Source organism: Cervus elaphus, chromosome 18 (genome assembly GCF_910594005.1).
Source record: "Cervus elaphus chromosome 18, mCerEla1.1, whole genome shotgun sequence".
Taxonomy (NCBI): domain Eukaryota; kingdom Metazoa; phylum Chordata; class Mammalia; order Artiodactyla; family Cervidae; genus Cervus; species Cervus elaphus.
In genome coordinates, this window is record NC_057832.1 from 22,137,411 (window position 1) to 22,160,334 (window position 22,924).

At 36.5% G+C, this 22,924-nt stretch overlaps 1 protein-coding gene across 5 annotated transcripts in view; it reads right to left on the bottom strand.

Annotated features, from left to right (window-relative positions):
- The window catches only part of SGCE (sarcoglycan epsilon), a 71,416-nt gene that overhangs the window by 5,310 nt on the left and 43,182 nt on the right, over positions 1–22,924 (bottom strand). For 4 of the 5 annotated variants that reach the window (XM_043871931.1, XM_043871932.1, XM_043871933.1 and 1 more), the window contains 4 exons: positions 13,987–14,149; positions 11,418–11,629; positions 10,455–10,481; positions 9,537–9,725 (listed from right to left, as the gene is read on the bottom strand). In XM_043871931.1, the coding sequence (XP_043727866.1) occupies positions 9,537–9,725; positions 10,455–10,481; positions 11,418–11,629; positions 13,987–14,149 (591 nt within the window). Of the gene's footprint in view, positions 1–9,532; positions 9,726–10,454; positions 10,482–11,417; positions 11,630–13,986; positions 14,150–22,924 lie in introns of those variants that run through there. The other variant, XM_043871935.1, reaches the window with a different exon arrangement.

The window sequence follows — 22,924 nt, forward strand, 5'->3', positions numbered from 1 at the left end:
ATATTATGCTCCAAATACAAGGACCTAAACTAGAAAACAGTACATGCTAGTTAAACACTGTTTAAACTCTTAAGCTAATCCATAGGAATGTTAATGACTTCAAGTGATTTTTTTTTTTTTAATTTCAGTTCTATTTAAAAGATATGGTTAAGGAAATAAAATCAAATTTAATTCAGTTTGAAGAAGTTACTTTATAATTCATCTCAATACTCACATTCTTTTTTTTGCTATTACCTATCAGCCCTATTTATCCTTGTGAGGTCTCAGGGAGTCTTTCCCTTTGTTTATTCTTTCAGTACCTCACACAAGGTATTTATAGTGCTTTTGATCACAAAAGTAAAAAGATGAATTTACAAATTACGGAAAGGACATTAAGTTATAGATTTAAAGAGGGAAAAACAACATCTTTACTACCAAAGTCAAAAATGCAATTTCATTGGTATTTGGGAAGGGGATATTTGCCCCTTCAAGGGGAAACAAGAGTTCTGTTTTAACATCTCAGGTACAACTAACTTTGGGTCTATTCTACATTAGAAACAAATACAATATACCTCACACACACACACACACACACACTTTTTCTCATTTCCTATCATCTCTAGCTCTATTTAGCCTATTGATGGATTTCATCAATACATTTTGACAAAACAGAGACACCATATAGGACAAAAAAAGTCTCTCAAAAACCCTAGATAAAAATAACCAAACTCAAAACTCAAGCTGTGAATGAAGTAGCTGCCCCCAACTCCTACCCCACTCATTGGCCAGCCCCCTCACCCTTCTGTGGAACACAGTTTTCAAACCATAGATCAGAGTCAACCTATGCCCTGTAATTTCTTCTCTAGCCATCATTTTTCTCCCCCCTCTTCTGCTACAACTTTCTAAGTAGCAATGGGCTTGGTTAGGTTTGAAGAGAACTGGTTAGTTGAGAAAGTGCCACACACAAATAAGCAAAAAATTCAGAGAAGTACGAGCAATTGTGTGTGCTACATTGGTTTAGAGATTTGAAAGTATCTGCAGAGTGGGTCCCAATTGGTTAACGATGTCCATATGCTCCTTGCAACTCCAACGGAAACTTACATGAGTTGCATATATATAAGCAGAGTGTGTACAAAAAAGGTGCTCAACAAAAAACGTGTGGAGGATAAACACCCTCCGTCTCCAAGGTGTATGCACACAACTGATTTTGAGGTTGTCCAAACTTGTGGCTACATGTGAGCCTCTGAGTGTGAATATACCTATGATGGGCATATTTGAAGTACATATTTTATTTAAAGGCTGAAGGGAGGTGCCTCATAAGAGTGCTGTTTCGGGCATACTGAAAAAATGCCCACTACTGACTTTGCTACAGCTGAGCAGAGAATGCAGTAAGAAAATGGAAACGTTTTCATCTTTGGTGAAAGCAGGTTGCTAAAGGCAATTAGACAGGAAAGTGGGGTCTGACTTCAAAGAGAAGTCCTATAATCCTTCAAAGAAAGGACCTTTATAAAGTCATAAGACTATTTAGAATAATGAAGTTCTTAAAGGACTAACAGAAAGATTATTATAGGTAAACTGAATTCTGTAGAGAAAAGATTTACAAAAACTGTAATTCTCTGAATTATTAGCATTAATTATTGTTTATATTTGCTATCATTAATTACAGGCATTTAAATAGAAAATTATGTAAATTAGCTACTGCACAAACTCTATCCTTTAAGATAGCAAAGGTAATAACTTGCAAATTAACAAATAAGTGAGTTGGGGGGAGTACACAATCATTTATTATTTGTATAACCATTTTAAGGTAATTTGATGTTCTTGGATACCCCGTAGAGTTATCCTATGAGTAAGGCTGATGATTATCAACTCATTATATTCCCACTTGCTTGAAGACCCAGAGCAAAGAAAGGTTAAGTGATTTCTATAAAAGCTACAGAATCTGTGCCAGCGTTGAAAACAAGTGACATTAGTTTAGTTACAGGAACACAAAACACTTCTCTTGTGAATTAGTATGGATTCACTCAACAATACGAAATAGCAACATCTTTTGGGGATGTCTCAATTATCAACAAAAACTGGTATTACCAAACCTTAAATTTTCTACAAATTCTTTTCTACAGAAATGCTGATTTGGGTCCTATGACTACTTTTACTAAGGAATCAAGTCATTATTTGGCTCAAAGAAGGACGGATGGACACAAAGAAATTGGAAACATCACCACAATTTTAAATTTCAAGATCTAATTTTAGTTAAAATCAATGTAGAATATACATGCAATATAAAGAAGAAAGGAGATATTAGTTTATTTTAGGTTTTTCCCTCCTACTTTTATAAAGCTTTTATACAAGTCTAACACAACTTTAAAATGGAGTCCAAATCACTAGAACCAAAATCCATCAGAGAGATATACTTATCGCATTTAGTGTATCCTTGCTGAATTTTTTAAAAAGTCAATGACTCTGACATATCCTTGGCTGCTTGACACTTCTTGTCAACAAAGAATTATTATCTTCATCTCCAGAAAGTCTCTTCAACTGATAATAACTTTTATTGAAACCTAATTTTTTATTTATGGAATTTTACCATGAAGTTGGTTCTCACTATTACCCAAGGGAAGACAAATGGAAAAATACTTTAGGTAAAAGCAAAATGATTAGTTAATAAATATCTATAATTAGAAGACTTAATTCTACTTTTATACTGTTAATTTGTAAAAGATTAAACAGAATCTACTTCCTGTTTTGAGGGAGACTCAATCACCCTGGATTAAGTGTTATGTTTAGCATAATGAATAAGGAAAATTTTGGTACAGCCAAGTAAAACCTTCCTGGAAAATGTTTGGGTACCTTCCCTTATTATTCCTTACATAAACTCCTCATTGAAGATGCCTCCCATGCAGGAAAAATCAATTGATGTTGATGTTGGTATTAGAAAAGGATAATGAGGAGGCAGATCTACCCCAAAAAAGACCACACAATATATTAAATTTAAGAATAAATCATTTTTTAGAAATTTGAACACTGGGGAGCCTCCAGTCAATGCTTTCCATAAAATTGAGAAGTGAGTGCAGTTTCCTGGGTGGTTTTTATCCTTTCAAGGTTTACCATTTCTCTGTCCCATTAAGACATCATTTTCTAGTCATCACTCACCTCTCACTTCTCCACACCATCCCCTTCAGCAATTTAAGGGAGTGTAAAAGTATAGAGGCTGATGGGCATAATAAACTCACGAAGCCCAGCACTCGAGACTGCCCCATTTTCTTTTGCACAGACCCCTCAAGGGGAATAAGGAGAAACTGTTCCCCCTCCCACCACCCCTAGCAGAAATACCAGAAAACCTGAATCCTAAAATGGAAGCTCTTTAAATATTTAAAAGCTGGGATTCCCAATTTTATTTTTCTGGCTCCACCATAATACACCCTAGAGGCAGGACCCTGGGATCTGTATCGTTAAAGCCTCACAGGGGAGTGTGGCCTGAAACTTGGTTTGGGAATAACCAGGCTAGATTATCTCTCAATAGGCCTTTTAGGGCCTAAAATTCTATGCCTTGGAATTTGACTTTCTTAATTTAAATTACTGCGTGTTGGTCGCTCAGTCATGTCTGACTCTTTGCGATCCCCATGGACTGTAGCCTGCCAGGCTCTTCTGTCCACGGGGTTTCCCAGGCAAGAATACTGGGGTGGGTTGCCATGCCCTTCTCCAGGGGATCTTCCTGACCTAGGGATCGAAAGCGGGTCTCCTGAATTTCAGGCAGATCCTTTATCATCTGAGTCACCAGGGAAGCTCATAATTTAAAATAATATAAAAGCTTATCTTGGAGATACATCATGTGTGCTAAGTCACGTCAGTCGTGTCTGACTCTTAGCAACCCTATGTACTATATGTAGCCTGCCAGGCTCCTCTGTCCGTGGAATTCTCCAGGCGAGAATACTGGAGTGGGTTGCCATGCCCTCCTCCAGGGGCTCTTCCTGACCCAGGGATCCAACCTGCGTCTCTTACATCTCCTGCATTGGCAGGCAGCTTCTTCACACATCAGTTAAAACTATATTATATTTTTGATACTACATCTTTGGTAAGAAACATAACATCGAATCACAGCAATGATTCTTTGGGCAAAGAGGATTTACTGTTTTTTTAAGATTTTTTTTTTTTTGATGTGGACAATTCTTAAAGTCTTTATTGAATTTGCCACAACATTGCTTCTGTTCTATGCTTTGGTTGTTTGGCCAAGAGGCATGTGGGATCTTAGCTTCCCAACCAGGGATCAAACCTGCACCCCTTGCACTGGAAGGGGGAGTCTTAACCATGGACCACCAGGGAAGTCCCAAAAGCAAATTGACTTTTAAGAATTACTTGAGAGTGTGCTTTCTAGCAATAAATTGTAATAAGTCAGGGAACTGCTACGGTCACATACTCACCAAGCTACAAAGATAAGCAATTAAGCACAGATGTACGGAGTCTGACTGTACTTCAGGATGGGGGACGTCTTACAGAAGACCTGGCTAGTGTGCCTCAAGACTGTCACGGTCATGAGAAACCAGGAAGGTCTAAGACACTGCCTAGAGCAGAAGAGACTAAAGAGATATGCCGATTATTGTGTCCTAGACAGAATTTGGAGAAGAAAAACCTCATTGAGGGAAAAACTAGTGAAATCTGGGGGGGTGGTGCTGGGGGGTGGTGGGCAGAAACAGTCTGAAGTCTGGTTAATAGTAAAACAGAAATGTTGGTTTCTTGGGCTTCCCAGTTGGTGGTGGTGGTAAAGAATCTGACTGCCGATGGAGGATACATAGGAGATGCAGGTTCAATCCCTGGGTCAGGAAGACCCCCTGGAGGAGGGCATGACAACCCACTCCAGTATTCTTGCCTGGAGAATTCTTTGGACAGAGGAGACTGGCGGGCTATAAAGATGTGCAAAGAGGTGGACATGACTGAAGCAACATAGCACACACGCGATGTTGGTTTCTTAGTTGTGACCAATGTATTATGGGGCAATAAGATGTTAACAATGGGAGAACTTTGGTGGGGTATCTCTGTGAACTCTGTATTATCTTTGCAACTTTTCTGTACCTTTTAAATCATTCCAGAATTAAAGTTTATTGAACAATAAAGACATTGGGGCTTCCTAGGTGGTGCACGTGGTGAAGAGTCTGCCTGCCAATGGAGGAGACACAAAAGATGTGGGTTTGATCCCTGGGTCGGGAAGATCCCCTGGAGAAGGAAATGGCAAACCACTCCAGTATTTCTTGTCTGGAAAATTCCATGAACAGAGAAGTATGGTGGGCTACAGACCATGGGGTTGCAAAAGAGTCAGACACAGCTAAGCACACACACAAACAATAAACACATTAGCAAACAGCAAATAAATGTGCTTTATATTTCTATACATGTAATAATTTTAAACCTGCCTGTGCTGTCTCTCTAATCTGAAAAGGAGAATCAACAGAAAATAACTTCCTGTCTAGCAAGTGCCCTGTCTCCGGACCTGCTCCAGTTACCCTTTCTACTATCTGTTCAGTCACCTTGCCTGTAGCCTGAATCAGAAATCCTAGAGGTCAATGATCACAGTATCTATCGCTGACTTGATATCAAGACTGGTAAATAATCTAATCCTGGTTTTGACCTAATTTAAAGTCTCTTATCCATATCTCAATTTTATTATCTGCAAATGATTAAACATATTTTACTATCTAATTTAAGGGGCCAGTCTGGAGTCATATGAAGCATTCTACCAAAAAGAAGGTTGTGTAATTGATAAATAACTGTGGCAGCCTCCCATTACACAGCGTTCCCTAGACTGCACAGTTACAAGGTTTGCTATACATCAGATTGACTTGTTTAAAAGACCCAAACAGGTTTCTATGCAGCTCTGAAGAAAAGCTTTGGATGTTCTTGAGCCTTGCTTCAGTTCAGTTCAGTCGCTCAGTCGTGTCCGACTCTTTGTGACCCCATGAACCGCAGCACGCCAGGCCTCCCTGTCCATCACCAACTGCCAGAGTCCACCCAAACCCATGTCCATCAAGCCGATGATGCCATTCAACCATCTCATCCTCTATCGTCCCCTTCTCCTCCTGCCCTCAATCTTTCCCAGCATCAGGGTCTTTCCCAATGAGTCAGCTCTTCACATCAGGTGGCCAAAGTATTGGAGTTTCAGCTTCAATATCAGTTCTTCCAATGAACACCCAGGACTGATCTCCTTTAGGATGGACTGGTTGGATTTTGCAGTCCAAGGGACTCTCAAGAGTCTTCTCCAACACCACAGTTCAAAAGCATCAATTCTTCGGTGCTCAGCTTTCTTTATAGTCCAACTCTCATATCCATACATGACCACTGGAAAAACATAGCCTTGACTAGACGGACCTTTATTGGCAAAATAATGTCTCTGCTTTTTAATATGCTATCTAGGTTGGTCATAACTTTCCTTCCAAGGAGTAAGCGTCTTTTAATTTCATGGCTGCAATCTCCATCTGCAGTGATTTTGGAGCCCAGAAAAATAAAGTCAGCCACTATTTCCACTGTTTCCCCATCTATCTGCCATGAAGTGATGGGACTGGATGCCATGATCTTAGTTTTCTGAATGTTGAGCTTTAAGCTCAACTTTTAAGCCTTGCTTAGAAGTCAAGATAAACTTGCAACCCTATCTTATGCCTAAATATTTCTGATGTCAAATTGGAAGGATAAATACAAAATGATGTAGCTATCCACATTAGAACAATAAATTCAGTGAAGTTAGCATGCCTCTGTGAAGATGAAACTCACGCCCTTTTAGAAGCAGTTTAATAAATACCAGGCAGCTCTATCCAAGGATATACCTGGTTATCAAGTTCTGTAATGCCTCATCAAATATAATATCTCATTTTAACACTGAGAATTCAGTTTGATCCAAATGACCACAATATTTATATATGTGTGTACCTGAGCTGAAACAAACCTTCAAAAACAGGTTAGGAGCAAAGGCTGAATTCGCGTAAAGGACAATTGTGATGAACCTGATACAATAAATTCCCTATTTTCTGGCATGGTTGGAAAATGAGGTTAATCACATATTCTGGCTTATAGAGAGTTACCATAGAGACCATGCACATATTATCCATTTCCAAGAATAAAAGAAAGATAATATACACTCAACACTGAAACTACATCGAATGTAATTTAATTTTCCTCTGATGAGTCAGACGCACTTGATGATCTTACAATGCCTCAGAATAATCATTGTGAACATCATCAATTATCTATGTACCCTATTTATATAGAAGTGCTAGTTAATGGACTTTTTCCATTAGCAGAAATCTGAATAATATAAAGGTTTTCTGGACTTAAAAATACATGTATGGTCAAATTGTTGTAAGTTCAATAAAATAATCTATCGCATTTGCAGAGAGATCTGATCAACATAATGACAGTCTTGATGGGGTTATGGAAGGACCAGGAATATACATTTAGTTATAAACTAGATAGGAAATTTTATTTTGCTTGGATATTAGTAGCAACATTGCCAAATCCTAATCACAGAGAATCAAAATAAAGCTTAAGGAGTTATCCTTATTCTCAACATATATAGTTACAAAGCACACCTAACAAATGACCCAGCCTTTTATCCTCCCTTAAAGTTTTACTGATTTTTTGTAAAATCATACTCCATTTCCCTTATTCATTATAATGAATATTCTCCTCTTCTAAAATTTGACAGCATTTGTTATTTTGTCAGTAGAAGATTCCCAAACTTCTTTCTTTAGATAGCTCTCTTCTGACCTTTTCCCATGGATTCACAGGGCATATCAACATGCTCAAGGCTCTGAGGACTCCCCCAGTTTAAACCAAAAAACAAAAAGTTCTGTTTCTCAAATTTACTTGACTGTTTCTTTTTTGAAGATATATATCATCAACCTTTGAAGAACAGGTATTGACATTTTACTAGCATTCTTAGGGAAAGGATGTGAGAAATAGAAACTTTAAAGAATTCTTCAATTCTTTTCAGTTTGCAAATGAATGATAAAGCTGTTCATAATTTTCATCTAAGAAAGACAGGAGAGATTGCAAAATTGTGAACTATTAAAATATTCTTGAGTACTGTAATATCCAACATTCTTGAATTTCCTAATTTTTCTCAATGGTTCCTAATAATCCTGGCAAAGAGGTTTCACAGTGACCCCACTAACCATTCGAGGACATAAAAATCCATCAGTTCCATTCAGTACAACTCGATTTTGTGAAACTTTAACATTTATATCCTTAATAGAATATGGTTTCCAAAACTCGAACTTTTAAATATATGCCATTTTCCCTACTGCTAAAAGATTGAATCAGTTACTCACACCCACCCACACACACACACGTACACACAAATATATACCTTGGCCTATTCAACAATAAGGGCATACTGCTAGAGGACTTCAGGAAAATATTCATAATGCTTTTAAGAGTTTCATGCTCTGCTGACTGAGCTAGCTAGGTATACTTTCATAATACTTTTAGATTGTCAAAGTCTTTTGGACAAATTTATAGTCTGTCTATACTACTCACTATTTTAATTACTATTTAATCTTCAAATTACCACATGTCATTTACATGGCTGTAAAACAAGCATTTGCAAAGTAAAAATGTACCCAATATGCTGTCTAAATAAACCTCTAATGAGTAAGAGGTTACTTTTATATCATATCCTAACATTTATGTGTGAGTATCTCTGTATGTATGTATGTCTGTGTGCTGGGGGTGGGAGGGATAGATATATTCATTCTATCTACAAAAGTCAATTGAAAAAGAGAAGACTCTCAAAAGCAAACTGTGACTTCCTTAGGGAAACTGAATTTAACCCATTTTAACATATGTTTAAAAAAGTAAGAGTCATGTTCTTCGAAATAAATGACACTTTCACCTACAATTTCTTTACACTAAAACGGAGGTTCTAGATATGTAACGGGTTCTCAAGAACAACTGGGCAATCTCCTCAACTAATTTTCTCTACACTTACCCCCTACAAAGGCCTCCTCCAAGCTTTCTGACCACAGTCCTTCTAGCACAACAGAGAAGGTCTGTACTAATAAAGTGTCTTTACAGCCAAAATTGGAACTACTCATTTTGATATAGAAGCAAATCATTAAAAATAAATAAATAAGTAAAACCTTAAAAACTCTGAGGCAAAAAATTTAGATTAAATAGCTCTCTGGTAATAACATTAAAAAACAGGTTAACAGAACCAAATAATTCTAATCATAGCTTTAAAAAATAATCAATTTGCTATGCTTTAGGAAATGCCTCTCTTTTCACAATTAACTCATCTTTGAGCAAGCATATGTGAGTTCATTCATTGTGCTAACGTTAAGGTGAACGTCATCTTGTTTAGATTAGTGAAGGAAAAAAAATATTTCCTCAAAGTAATTTTATGCATTTGCCGTGGGGTTAGGATTGACACTATCAGTGTTCTTTGGGTAGTTTTCTCCTCCAGTTATAAACAAACAAATAAACAAATGCAACCATAATGAAGAGCTCTGTCTTGAAAGACATTAAGCGGATACATTCACGCATTAACAATGACGGTTCCAAGCAACACTTACTGCTGTGTCTGCATCAGTGGCATGTTGGTGCTCTCATAACTGTCTGTGTGTAGGGGGGGTATGATTTCCCCAGTCACAGGATGAAATACAGGAAGCGTGGACAGGGGCCATGCTATCTCTCTATTCTTGGACATGTCACGGAGTTCTTTGGTAGATTTCTGAATAGCACTATGATGGACCAGTTGGATGCTAGGTCAAAAAGAAATAAGACAACACAGATTTAAAATCACACATTAGCTCCACAGATTATCAGTTTGAAAAAAGTTACAAAATACATATATATTTTAAAATAAGACGACATTATTGCACTTTGGGCATTCTACAAGTTATTTCAGGAAAAGATAAGTTTCACATACTTTTAACATAACAAAACTGAGAATTAGAAAGTAACTTTTAAATAAACGTTATTTCTCGTTAAACTAAGCTATAAAGCACTGTGTTAATATTACAGCCCTAGGTAGCAAACTACTCTTCTATTTAATCTCTATGATTAAGACAAAACTACCATAGCTTTTATACTGTTGCTTCTGATGGGGCATTTATACATACTCACATAAGTTTCATTTTATGGTAGGTTATTACTGTAGAGTCAGGAATACGTGTATGAAAGGTCTGTTCATCTGTTCTCTGGTTTATAGAAATGCAGATTGGGAAATCACATCATATAAATGGCAAGTTAATATTCTGAATCTGAAATAGTTCAGGTTTAATTTTTACCTATATCATCTTAGTTTTCACACCCTTTTTATTCTCTACCCCTCCTAAATTTCTGTTTAGAAAGCAGCTTTCACATTTATGAAATTAACTATGAAAGATGATGAATGAAAAAAAAGCATGACACAGATGTATGGCGCGTGATGAGCAACTGAGGCATGAAAAAGAAATGACAAAGAAAATAACAGGAAAGAAGACACTTACTCTGGTGTTTGCATGTTTCTCTTTTCCCTAGAAACAAAACAAAATTTATGAATTAAATAATAGCATTGAAATTTGGAACATTAAGACTATATGCTCATGGATCTCGCATGAGGTGGAAATGCTGACATTGTTACTATTAAGTGCAACCAGGCACCATTTGCCACCAGGTTTATACTTGGATGAGTACACATACAGAAATGGAATACTGATGAGAAACACAGGAAAAAATGGGAAAAAATGGAGATTAAGCATCAAGCTCTTGGAAATAAATTCTATGACATAATGAAATCAGGCTACATGAAAAAATGGAAGAATTTGTTACTTGCTGCTTTATTAATATTTTATCATTTGCTTTGTCACCCTGACTTCCAGATAATCTCGGGAGATTATTTTAATTGACACAGATGTCCTGAAAGCACTAACTATTCATGAAGTAAAGACTCATATTCATGAGTAAAGACTCAAATTATCATTTTATTCTCATTAATTTACTCCTAGATTTATATATATCTACATATGTACTTTTAAACATTTAGGTTGTACTGCCCTGACTGACATCCAGAAAAATTGCAAGAAGAAACCTGACCATCATTTCTGATCAAACTGAGGCTGAGACAATTTATTTAAAGTTCAATTACCATGACAATAGGTTCTGCAGTCTCTGCTTACACAGGACGGCTTGTATAACCAAAATGCCTAGCCTCAATTATCCTTGGGACTGTTTTGGCAGTATGAGTTTACATTTAGCCTTAATCATTTTTGAATATAATAATTACAACCTCTAGTTTACTAGACTCAAAACTATTTTAATTCATTTGAAAGGAATAAAGTACTGTAGTTTGACTTGAACATAATTTCATTTATAAGGTGTTTTATGAACTAAATGAAACTTGGGTTTTAATGGAATCTTATATATTATCTTAGAAGTTCTATAATTTTTTATTAGTGTTTTAAAGTACTCACACTCCTTCCCGTCGGCAGCACATGATATAAGCAAGTATTAGAAAAAGGACCAATGCTACTGCCGAGGGCACAGCCAGTGTAATTAGGAAATCCGTGTAATAGTCTCTGCTTTTCAAAGAATCAGAAGGGGGTTTGTACTCTCCACCATCAGGCAAAATCCCTTCTCCACGAATCACTTCCTGATAGGTGGACACTTGCTTTGTTTTATCAACCTGATACAAAAGAAGATAATTATACATGAAATTAATAGTTGCAAATATTATGACAGCTTAAGATCTAGACAGACTAATTTCTAAAAAGCAACCTTTCCTAATTACTTTATCACCTTGAACTTGCAATTATTTATGGGAACTAGGAAAAAGTAATGAATGAAAGTAACAAGTTAAAAGTTGATATTGGTCTTTCTAGGTCCTTCTGACAACATATATACATACATATATACGTACACAAAAAATGTGTACACGTGTATGACTGTCCTTTTTCACTTTACTTCCCCCAAAGCAAAAATCCTCCACATGACTATGCATACTTCTTGTTTCCTAGTGACAAATCTCTAGTGCAGACGTCAACAAACCATCAACTGACTGATAACCAGCATGCAGGTATGGTTTCTAAGGTTAGTAAAAGAGAAAAAAAAGAGGGAGAGAGACGGTTTCTAAATGCCTACAACTTTGATCCTCTGCCATCCAGCAGACAGAAGTCATTTTTAGGAAAAATAAACTATTTTCCTTAAAAATAGTTTAAGGAACATTCAATGCTATCGCTTCATTAAATTCTATCCCAGGCTCAAAAAATGTACAACATTTGTACTATACTAATTTACCTCTACATTAATTGAATTGCTTTCACTGAGCTGCATTTAATTATGCTAAGGGTTTTACTGAAGGACACAATAAAATAGCCATGGGAAATGTGTTACTACATTTGTCCCCTGCCCTAAAAAATGTTGGGAGAATTATCTGCAGCATTTTTCAGTATTATTCTCGCCCTTAAACACCACTTGAAGAATTTTGCTAACGATACAGTGCTAATAAAAACTTTATCTTCTGCCAAGGAATTGATGCTCTGCCTCCTTTAAGAATGAGAACTAAATAACAAATTAACTTCCTCATTTTACCAGGGACATTAGGAGGCTTATTATCAAACTTGACCTTAGGCTTTATGTTTTGGTAAAGTGCAGGTCCTGATTTTCCAGTTCTTTTATATTTGCTCTATTATGCTTATTATCTGACTCTTATGTAAGCATCCTGAAATCTTCTGTGGTAAGATGTAACCTATACATACATACATGCAAAAGGAAAAAACAAAAATTCCCAACCTTTCTTTTTATGCAGTCTCGCCACAGAAAATGCAGTCTTCAAAGCATGTCACTTTTAAACCTTTAGAAATTAGATAATTTTCCTAAACATGAACAGTGTACAGCTCAAGTACAGGTAAAACGGCATCACCAGGGCTGTCTGTCTACTGCTCTGGTGAGAGGCATCTATTTAAGGTACGACTGTAGCCACTCCATCTGTTGTGCCCTTCTATGATTAGCACATGGCCAAAATATTGAGCTTTGTAAATTCAACATTCATCGAATAGAACACATAAACCACACAGCATCTGAATACTTCTACTGAATTTGAGAAAACCGAGAAAGAGCATTATTTTTCTAAGGCACATGTGACCTGGAAAGAGGAGTCTGGGGCGTAGGGCCACGGGTGCTAAGTGCTTCAGTGTGAGCAGGGTGTTCTCGCGCCCTGCGTCTGGGAAAGGCGCCTGCAGCTGGTTTTCTAAGACATCAAGCGACAGTTGTGTTTATGTGTCAATAACTTTGTTCAGATGTCAACTTTAAACTTAGACCTAACTCACCACCAATCATTAAGAGTGGACTGAAGTTAAATCTAATGGTCACTAGAGAAGTAAACTAACTTCCAGAAAGGAGGATCAAAAATATAACAGAAATTATATGTACAATATCATATGTATCTGACATACATATGAAATCTTACTCATATGTTCCTAAGTCTTTGAGCATGCTAAATAAAAAATGATTCAGAAAAAAAAATGATTCGGAAAAAAAAATTAATATTTAAGGGGCTCTGGGTAAGATTCTAACTTTCCTCTTCTTTTCCTTTTATTCCTTCATCTTTCCCGACAATGAGTTTCCAGGACACCGAATCATAGCACAATTTTGCTTTATTTTCAGATTTATCATTGCACTCCAGTCTTGCCTTCCAAAGTGGGACAAGGCAGCATATTTGAGGCTTCCTGTCCATGTTACACTGACTCCAAAACTTGACTTAGTAGCCACCTGGATGTCCGGGGGATCGTTCAGACCACCTGCCAAGCTAATCCGGCCCCAGCAAGTAATCAAGAGTAGACTGAGTACAAAAGTGGAGATACAATTTCTTAAATGCATGCACTGTCAACGGTCTCACCAAACCCTTAAAAGTCAAGGGAAGTCAACTGCAGTTAACAAAGGAAACCCGGGATATGTTCCTAAAAGCAGTTCAGGTTTTAGTCAAATGCTATATTCGGCCACATCACTTCTAGTTACAGTTGTAAAAACAAAATAGAAACTCACCAATGAGATTTTGCACCAGTCAATGTAAAATTGAGTACGGAATTTTTTGTCACATGTTATTACAGGCTCCATTTCTTGACTGCATCTCAATTGATTCTGTGGATTTTCAACTTCTCGTAAACAAGAAGAAAATGGGACGTCGGCACCAACCATGACATAAACGCTGCAAAAATGTGAAACTCTTGGGTTATCCTTTAAGAAAATTGGAAACACTGAAATAAATCTACCCTGAAAGCAGGATTTATCCTTTTGAATTGAGGGATTATCTAGAATCATCCCTAAGGTAGGGGCCTGGGCTTTAAAAGCAGTGATTCATGTAGGGGCTTCTTTTCATTCTTTCCTTTATTCAACCAATATTTACTGGGTGCTTTGGTGTACAGACACTCTCTTGACTCTGTTACTTTCTAAAAATTTTTTCACCCTGTATCATATTTGATTAGGTTTGATAGACTCCATTCAAAATATTCTTAAATTGTTTAAATAATATTATCACTAAGATAATTATCAGTAATAATTCTTCATCTAATTTCATTTTAATAAGATTGTGAGACTATATCCTGAGGTGTGGAACTGCAGGCAGATCTATTCTTTCTAACAGTTTCAGGCTTTTCTACTGCACAGACCCCCTGCTTAGGTTCCTCATACAAGGTCTCTAAATCTTTATCTAAGAAGCTAATGTAAGACAAAAAACTACTGTTTGGTAAACACAAATTAGGCAAACAAAATTTATTTTCTTGATATGTATCTTGGCAACTAGGGGAACTCAATTGACTAATAAGAGTTTCATAATAAAAGAGAAGACAGAGATAATAGTGTTTAATCTTGGAGCAGCTTGAGCAGCTAGGAATTTCAAAGGTCTTTTCAAAAGAAAAGGGAAAACCAGAAAATTATTCTAAATAAATACTATTTCTTTTCTTAATGACAGTGCCATAATTATTTATAAATGGAATAAACCCATCAAAATTCCTGCCATCTTTTTTACAGAAATTGACAAACTGATCCTAAAATTCATATGAAAATTCAAGTGACCCACACAAAATTCTTGAAAAAAGAAAAACACAGTTGGAAGACCCACAATTACCAACTTCAAAACTTACTACAAAGCAATAGGAATAAGGAGAATGTGGTACTATCATAAGGCTTGGCACGTAAATCAATGGACTAGAATTCAGAGTCCAAAAATAAAATCTTTAGCAAATTGATTTTGTCACCGGTGCCAAGACAATTCAACGAGGGAAAGAACAGTCTTTACAATGGTACTTTAGAACAGCTGGATATCGACATGCAAAAGCAATAAACTGGACCCCTACCTCACACCATATAAAAAACTGACTCAAAAAAAAAAATCAAAAGCTTAATGTAAGGGCCAAAACAATTAAACTCTGAGAAGAAAGCAGGAACAAATTTTAATGGCCTTGGATTAGACAGTAGTTTCTTAGTTATGACACAGAAAGTTCCAGCAACCACAGGAAAAAAATAAACTGTATTTTATCAAAATTTAAAACTTTGTGCTTCAAAGGGCATCATCAAAAAAGTGAAAAGGCAACCCACAGAATGAAAGAAAATATTTACAAATCATACATCTAATAAAGGACTTACACCTATAACATATAGAAGACTCTAACAACTCCATAACAAAATGACAAATAACCCAATTTTAAAATGACAAAGGATCTGAATATATATGTCTCCAAAGAAGATATACAAATGTCCAATAAGTGCATGAAACAATGTTCAACATCATTATCATCAGCAAAAGAGACATCAAAACCACAATGAGATACCACTTTACATCCATTAGAATGGCTATAATGAAAAATACAGACAACAGGAAGTGCTGCCCAGGATGTAGAGAAATTAGAGCTCTTCTACTCTACTGGTGGGAATGTAAAATGGTGCAACCACTTTGGAAAACACCCTGGCAGTTCCTCAAAAGATTAAATACAGAGTTACTATATGATGTAGCCATTTCATTCCTAAGTACATACCCTAAGAGAAATTTAAATACATCTATCAAAAACCTTGTACATAAAAGTTCATAGCAACATTCTTCATAATAGTCAATAAGTAGAAAAAATTCAAGTACTCATCAACCATCAAATGGATAAAAAGTAAAATATCCATATAATATTACTCAGCCATAAAAAGCAATGAAGTACTGTACATACTACAACATGGATGACCCTTGAAAACAATATGCTAAGTGAAAGACTTTGGTCCCAAAGGACCGCATATTATATGATTCCATTGATATGAAATGTCCAGAATAGGCAAATTCATAGAGACAGCAAGTAAGTAAATTGCGGTTGCCTAGAGTCAGGGGTTGTAGTGGTGGTGACTGCTAATGGGTGTGAGAAGGGAGTGTTAGAAGGATAAAAATGCTCTAAAACTGACTGTGGTAATAATTGTACTTTGTTAATAAACTAAAATACACTGAGTTATATATACTTTAAATAGGTGAATTGTATAATATGTAAAATATATCTCAATAAAGCTGTTTTTTAATGAAGTGAAGTAAAAGCATGGCACAAAAATTCAAAGTTACTATGAAGCCACACCCTTAATTAACAGCTGTGTCCCAGAGCACAATTACACAGATTCAGCTGGTTGCACTTTATGTTAAGTTAAAAATTTCAGAAAGAGTTCAGAAAAAGTAGATGTAAGAAACCACTGGTAAAGAATTCACATGATTAGTGAGTAGAAATACATTCTATTTACAGGAATATTGCTCCTTCATAAAAAAGAACAAAATAATATCTGCTGCAGCATGGGTGGCCCTAGAGATCGTCAAACTTGACTGAAGTCAGACAGAGAAAGACGAACATCATATGGTATCACTTATAACAGACTCTAAAAAATAGTACAGATAAACTTACTAATAAAACAGAAATAAAGTTACAGATGTAGAAAACAAACTCATAGTTACTGGTGGGAAGGTAAAGGGTGGAGGGTGGGAGAAGGCATAAACTGGGAGATTGGAATTGACATATACACATTACTACATAAAAAATAGATAACAAATAAGGATCTACTGCATAGAACAGGACACTCTACTTAATACTCTGTAATGACCTATGTAGAACAAGAATCTGAAAAAGAGCAGATATACATATATGTATAACTGATTCACTTTGCTGCATACTTGAAACTAATACAACATTGTAAATCAACTACTCTGCAATAAAAATTTTAAGAGAGAAATATATTCCATTTAGAACAACTTGTTACTTTTAAGCTTCATATAAAGCCAATTTCTATCCCCTTATTAACTGCCTTGCAAAGACCATATTTTTCCTTGATAACTGTGAAATATATTTGTAAATACAGAAATTAAATATTTCAAAAATTGTTAAAAGTCATCTTGCTTTTACATAACATTGATTTGCATTTATAATTAGTAAGATTTTAAATTAATTCACTTCAAGATAACATAAATAGGCATAAGCATAAGTTTTGGGTGCTCTGAAGTGTTTTATTTTTTTCCCTCAAATTATAAAAGCAATATAAAAACATTACATAAAACTTGGGATATAAAAACAATTAATTTCTATTACCAAGATCATGATTTTCATTTTCCAATGTACCTTGCAGAATACTTTTCAAGTGCATATATTTTAACCTAATTGCAATCATCTTCAAAATATAATTTTGTATCCCACTTTTTCATTTAATGCATCATAAGCATTTTCCATATTTTATAGTCTTTGTAATTACTTTTTTTATAGGAATATAATTTTTAAGTGCACATGGTTTATTCATAATTATTTCAGAGTTGGCCACATAAGTTTCTTCTAACGTTTTGATGTTATAAATAATACTGTAAAGATGATCTCTGTGCACATTCTTTAACATTACTATCTTAAAAGAGATGCCTAGAAGTGGAAACATTTTTATGACAGTTGACACATACTGCCAAATTACTTTCATCTCCACTTGGATGATCCAGCAGCTTCACAAACTTACTATGTTCCGAACTGAGCTCATCATCACCCCATCCCACCTCCACCTGTTGCCCCTTCCATCTTCTCTCTCAGTGATTGGCAAGGGCAGGTGCTCAAGCCCCAGCATCACTGACTCCTGTCCTTTTCCCTATCATCTGTCTCTGACATTTACCCTGAAAGACTCTCACACACACCTGTCCACCCTGCTCCTTCCCGTAGCCAACATCCCAGTTCTAGTCACAGGGAGTGAAGCAACAGCCCCTTGACTATTCGCCTGGAATTCAGTCTCTCCCCCTGTCCTCAGGGAGTCTACTTGTAGCATGGATGATACCGGTTTAGACATAGAAGCATTTGTATATTTGAAAGTAAGAAAGTAGTTCTTACAAGTTCTCATCACAAGAAAATAAAAACTAATTGTGAGGTAATGGATGTTATCTGAAGTTATTGTGGTGATCACTTCATAACATATACTTATACCAAATCTTCATGCTATGCACCTTAAATTTATCCAATGTTATATCATCAATTATAACAAAACTGGAAAAATAAACATGTTAATTTAAAAATTGCAAACAGACTACTCAAGAGAAGTAGATACTGGATTAGACTTTTGGGTTAAAAAATAGGTATTTATTGGTTTTTTTTTGTACAGCCAGTAAGTTTTAACATCTTGGCTTTTTAAAAGATAAATTTGTATGAGGCCATGTATAATAATTATAATTTCATGCTATACATGCTGAAATAAATTTTTCATAATCTGCTCTTTTCCTAGATCTTTGATATGCAGTTTTTGATTTACAGCTATTTTGACAGGCTAGCTTTTTAATAAGCAGAAATTCAAAATGTTTATGAAGAGAAATGAGGATGATCTTTACATTTATGATCTTAGCCATGCTTTCAAACTTTCAAACATATGTAAACAGATGGCACGGCAGTGTATTATCAAGTACAAGGCTCTCAAGCAAATGTTAACAAAACACGGTGACTCATAATCTTAGGAATTGAGTAGTCTAAATAAAACTTGCTCCTGTGAAGAATTTTTTTCTTCCAATTTGAACAAGTCAATTTCTCTTGAGGTAAAACCCATTTACTATGGTCTTTACACATACAAAGTGGAGAACCATGTTACAGGTAAAAAATATTATGTCAAAACTCTCCTGTTTTTCCAGCAATAGTCGGATAAACAGATCCAATGATTATATTTTTCACTTAGTCGTCCAAGTGATGAATGTATTTTATTCACGATTTTATGTACATAAGAGACAGAGGATGGTTTAGAGGAGAAAGTGTCCAGGTACGTTACATGCTGCCTGGGAACTCCTGAGCTCTTAAAATGCATTTTGATTCTTGCCTCTGTCCTTGACCCCACTCCTCTGTTCTGTACATATCAATCAATTAAAAAATAAGATGAAAAACAAAGAAGACGTAAGACTAAATAAAGCATCTAATTCAGAATAAAAAATAAAGGTGGAATAAGTGTAAATCTATGGCTGATTCATATCAATGTATGACAAAACCCACTGAAATGTTGTGAAGTAATTAGCCTCCAACTAATAAAAAAATTAAAAAAAAATAAAAAATAAAAAAAATAAAGGTCATTTCTAGACTCTACTTCTACTACTGTTTGTTACTCCTCTTTACTGAAGAAGGGAAGAATGATCTTATCAACTGGCACCCAAGACTCAGACCTTTCTGGGGGATTCTATGGGAGGACTTTCTTGCTTCAAGAAAGGAGGCATTTGGGTTCCATCTACTCTTCTAGCTCGTGCAGTGCAGTGGGGCTCAGCAGGCTAACTTGCTAAAATGAAAATGTTAACATACATGATTGTTTGCAAGGTCCCTAGTGCTACACGAGATCAAATTCAAACAATTCTTCCTGGAGTATGAGGTCTTCACATGGCCTGGTCTTTGCCTTTTTGGTCCTTGTTACTTGTTGGTCCCTGTCCCCCATTTGCACACACAAAGCAGCTTTCCAAATCCACCGGGCTTCTTCCTACCTGATGGCTCTTGTTCAAGCTACTCCCTCTGCCCAAATTCTCCCTTTATCATTTTTTGAGCTGGCTAATTTGTTCATTTCAGTTCAGCTCAGTCGCTCAGTCATGTCTGACTCTCGGCGACCCCATGGACTGCAGCACGCCAGGCCTCCCTGTCCATCATAAACTCCCAGAACTTACTCAAACTCATGTCCATTGAGTCGGTGATGCCACCCAACCATCTCATCCTCTGTTGTCCCCTTCTCCTCCTGCCTTCAATCTTTCCCAGCATCAGGGTCTTTTCAAATGAGTCAGTTCTCCACATCAGGTGGCCAAAGTATTGGAGTTTCACCTTCAGCATCAGTCCCTCCAGTAAACATTCAGGACTGGTTTCCTTTAGGATGGCTAATTTGCACTCATATTTTAAACCTCATCACCTCTATGAACCCTCTGACATGGACCAGAAGTGGGGGAGGAGTCATCTCCATGAATACCTTAACTACGACACATACAACACTGTCTTCTAGTTATCTGATTACTTTCTGGTTCCTAAGAGATGTGAGCATAGACTGTACTCTTTATTTTTTAAATTTAATTGTATTTTTAATTGGAGGATAATTACTTTATAATCTAGTGATGGTTTCTGCCATACATCAACATGAATCAGCCATCCCATCCCTCTAGCTTGTCACAGAGCACTGGTTTTGAGTTCCCTGCATCAGACAGCAAATTCCCACTGGCTGCCTATTTTACATATGGTAATGTATATGTTTCAACTGTACTCTTTAAATCACTATACCCTAGAGAGTAATACATTATTCCCCTATAAAAAAAATTTACTAAATGCTAAACAATGGAAGAAAAAAAATCAATCTATGCCTAGAACTTAGAAGAACAGAAACTAAAGACATATAGTTATAGACATATAGATACAGAGTTGCATGGATTTTTTTAATTGACATATTTTTATATTTATAAAAATGGGCTTATATTGGCTTCCAATTTTATTATTAAAAGCTCAAAAATTCCAACTCTTATCATCATTCCATAAAAGAAAGAATAGTTGCATCAAAAATACAGGAGGCACATTATTTAAGAATAAAAGACTATCTCACAAACCACCAAAGATGAGGACTGATTGAGCACTACAGACTGGCCCAGGACCACGGCCTTGCATCAGATGAGTCTTTGGCAGCCTCTGACTTACATTTTCTTCTCCAAGTGTGACTTCTCTCTGAGCCCTTTCCAGGGCAAAAAGCAGACAATTAATTAGAGGGCGCACTCCGTGACATTGTCTAGAGAATAAACTAGGATTCTCTGTTGCTGATTGAGGCTAGATCCACAGGCTTTGGTAACCAGAGGAAACAGTGGTAGGTTTGACAATCTCTTATGAAAAGTGAGTATATTCTTTAATCCTCACACCCCATCATTCCCTTCATAACCACCATTTACACCACATCACTCACCCTGAGTTGGCAGCTATGCCATGCCCAGACTGAAATATGAACCTGCTCCTCTTTCCCCCAGCTTTATCCCAGGCTAAATGCATCCACGAGTCCTTAGTCTCTGGCTCAATGTCAAGAGCAAAAGCAGCCCTGAGACCACACCCAGAGAGAGAGCACAGTTGCCCTGGGGTTATGGGGCTGGAAAGTGAAAGGGAATCTTTTCAGGAGGTTCAGCTTTCCTTTGCAGGAGCTTATTCACTCTGAAGGAAATCTTTCCACTGGTTTCTGTTAAATTTAGAAGAAGTTTAAAAGCTGTCAGTGAGGTCTGCAGAAATGAGGGGGAAAAATGCACACCAAGCAGGACGAGGAGCTTGGGCGCTGTAGCAGGGACTCCTGGTGACTGATACTTAATGGCATTGTGGGCTATGGAAGGGCTGGAGGCTTACTCCGAGGGTCTACTACTGAGAGCTCCTCTTGGCCATCTGCTGTGAGTTTGACTAAGGTGGAAAAATTTTCAGTTAGTAAATTGTGGCTGCCGTGCATCATAATAGGAAACAATTTAAGGAGATTTTTTAAAATCACGGACTGAGACTCACTCAAAGCATAAAGCAGAATACAGTTAGTAGGTGTTTAATACTTCTGAAGTATATTTTTAAATAAAATTTTAGAAAATAAAGTGATGTGATTCCTTTGCATCTCTGACCATACCCTTGATCTTTCCAGTATTTCATTTTTAACGACATTTATAGGCCATGTTACTTTCAAAAGAAAGTACAGAGGCAAAAAGTTTACTAAGTGGATTAGGAATCATGATGTTGTTGCTCGGTCACTAAGTCACATCCAATTCTTTTATGACCCCATGGACTGCAGCCCACCAGGCACCTCTGTCCATGGGATTTCTCAGGCAAGAATACTGAAGTCGGTTGCCATTTCCTTCTCCAGGGGATCTTCCTGACCAGGGATTGAACCCACATCTCCTGCATTGCAGGTGAATTCTTTACTGCTGAGCCACCAGGGAAGCCCCCCAAAAGTTCAACAAGTGAATTAAGAATCATGATATTCACCATTGAAAAGGAAGGAAGGCACAAGAGGTGAGTTAAGCACTGAATTTATTCTAAATTTAAGGCAAATAGGGTAAAAAAAAAAAACAACAACTATTTTTGTTACCTTGACATTACATAACAACCAAAGAAAACATGCAAAATTATTTCCAAGGAAAAATTTTTCTTATGCAATTATACTCAAGTAGGATCTTACTGCTTTGGTGCTCATATAGGTACACTAGAGTAATAAAGTTGGCACTGGGTACAATTTATAGAAATTCTATTTTAAATGACTTACCATATGAATACTTTGTAAAGGTTACAGCTTAACATTAAATTAAAACTCATGGAAAGCATTTCTAGTTGGGAAGGGATCTGAGACAACAGGGTCCAAATAAATGCCATGGGGCTGACAACACATGCCTCCTGCTAGCAGGTGCTGGGGGTCAGTCAGCTAATGACTGGATTCTCCAACAAGTACTTGTAGGACAAAAAATTCTGTTCTTAATTTAGACTCACATGCTCAGGCCCAGCCC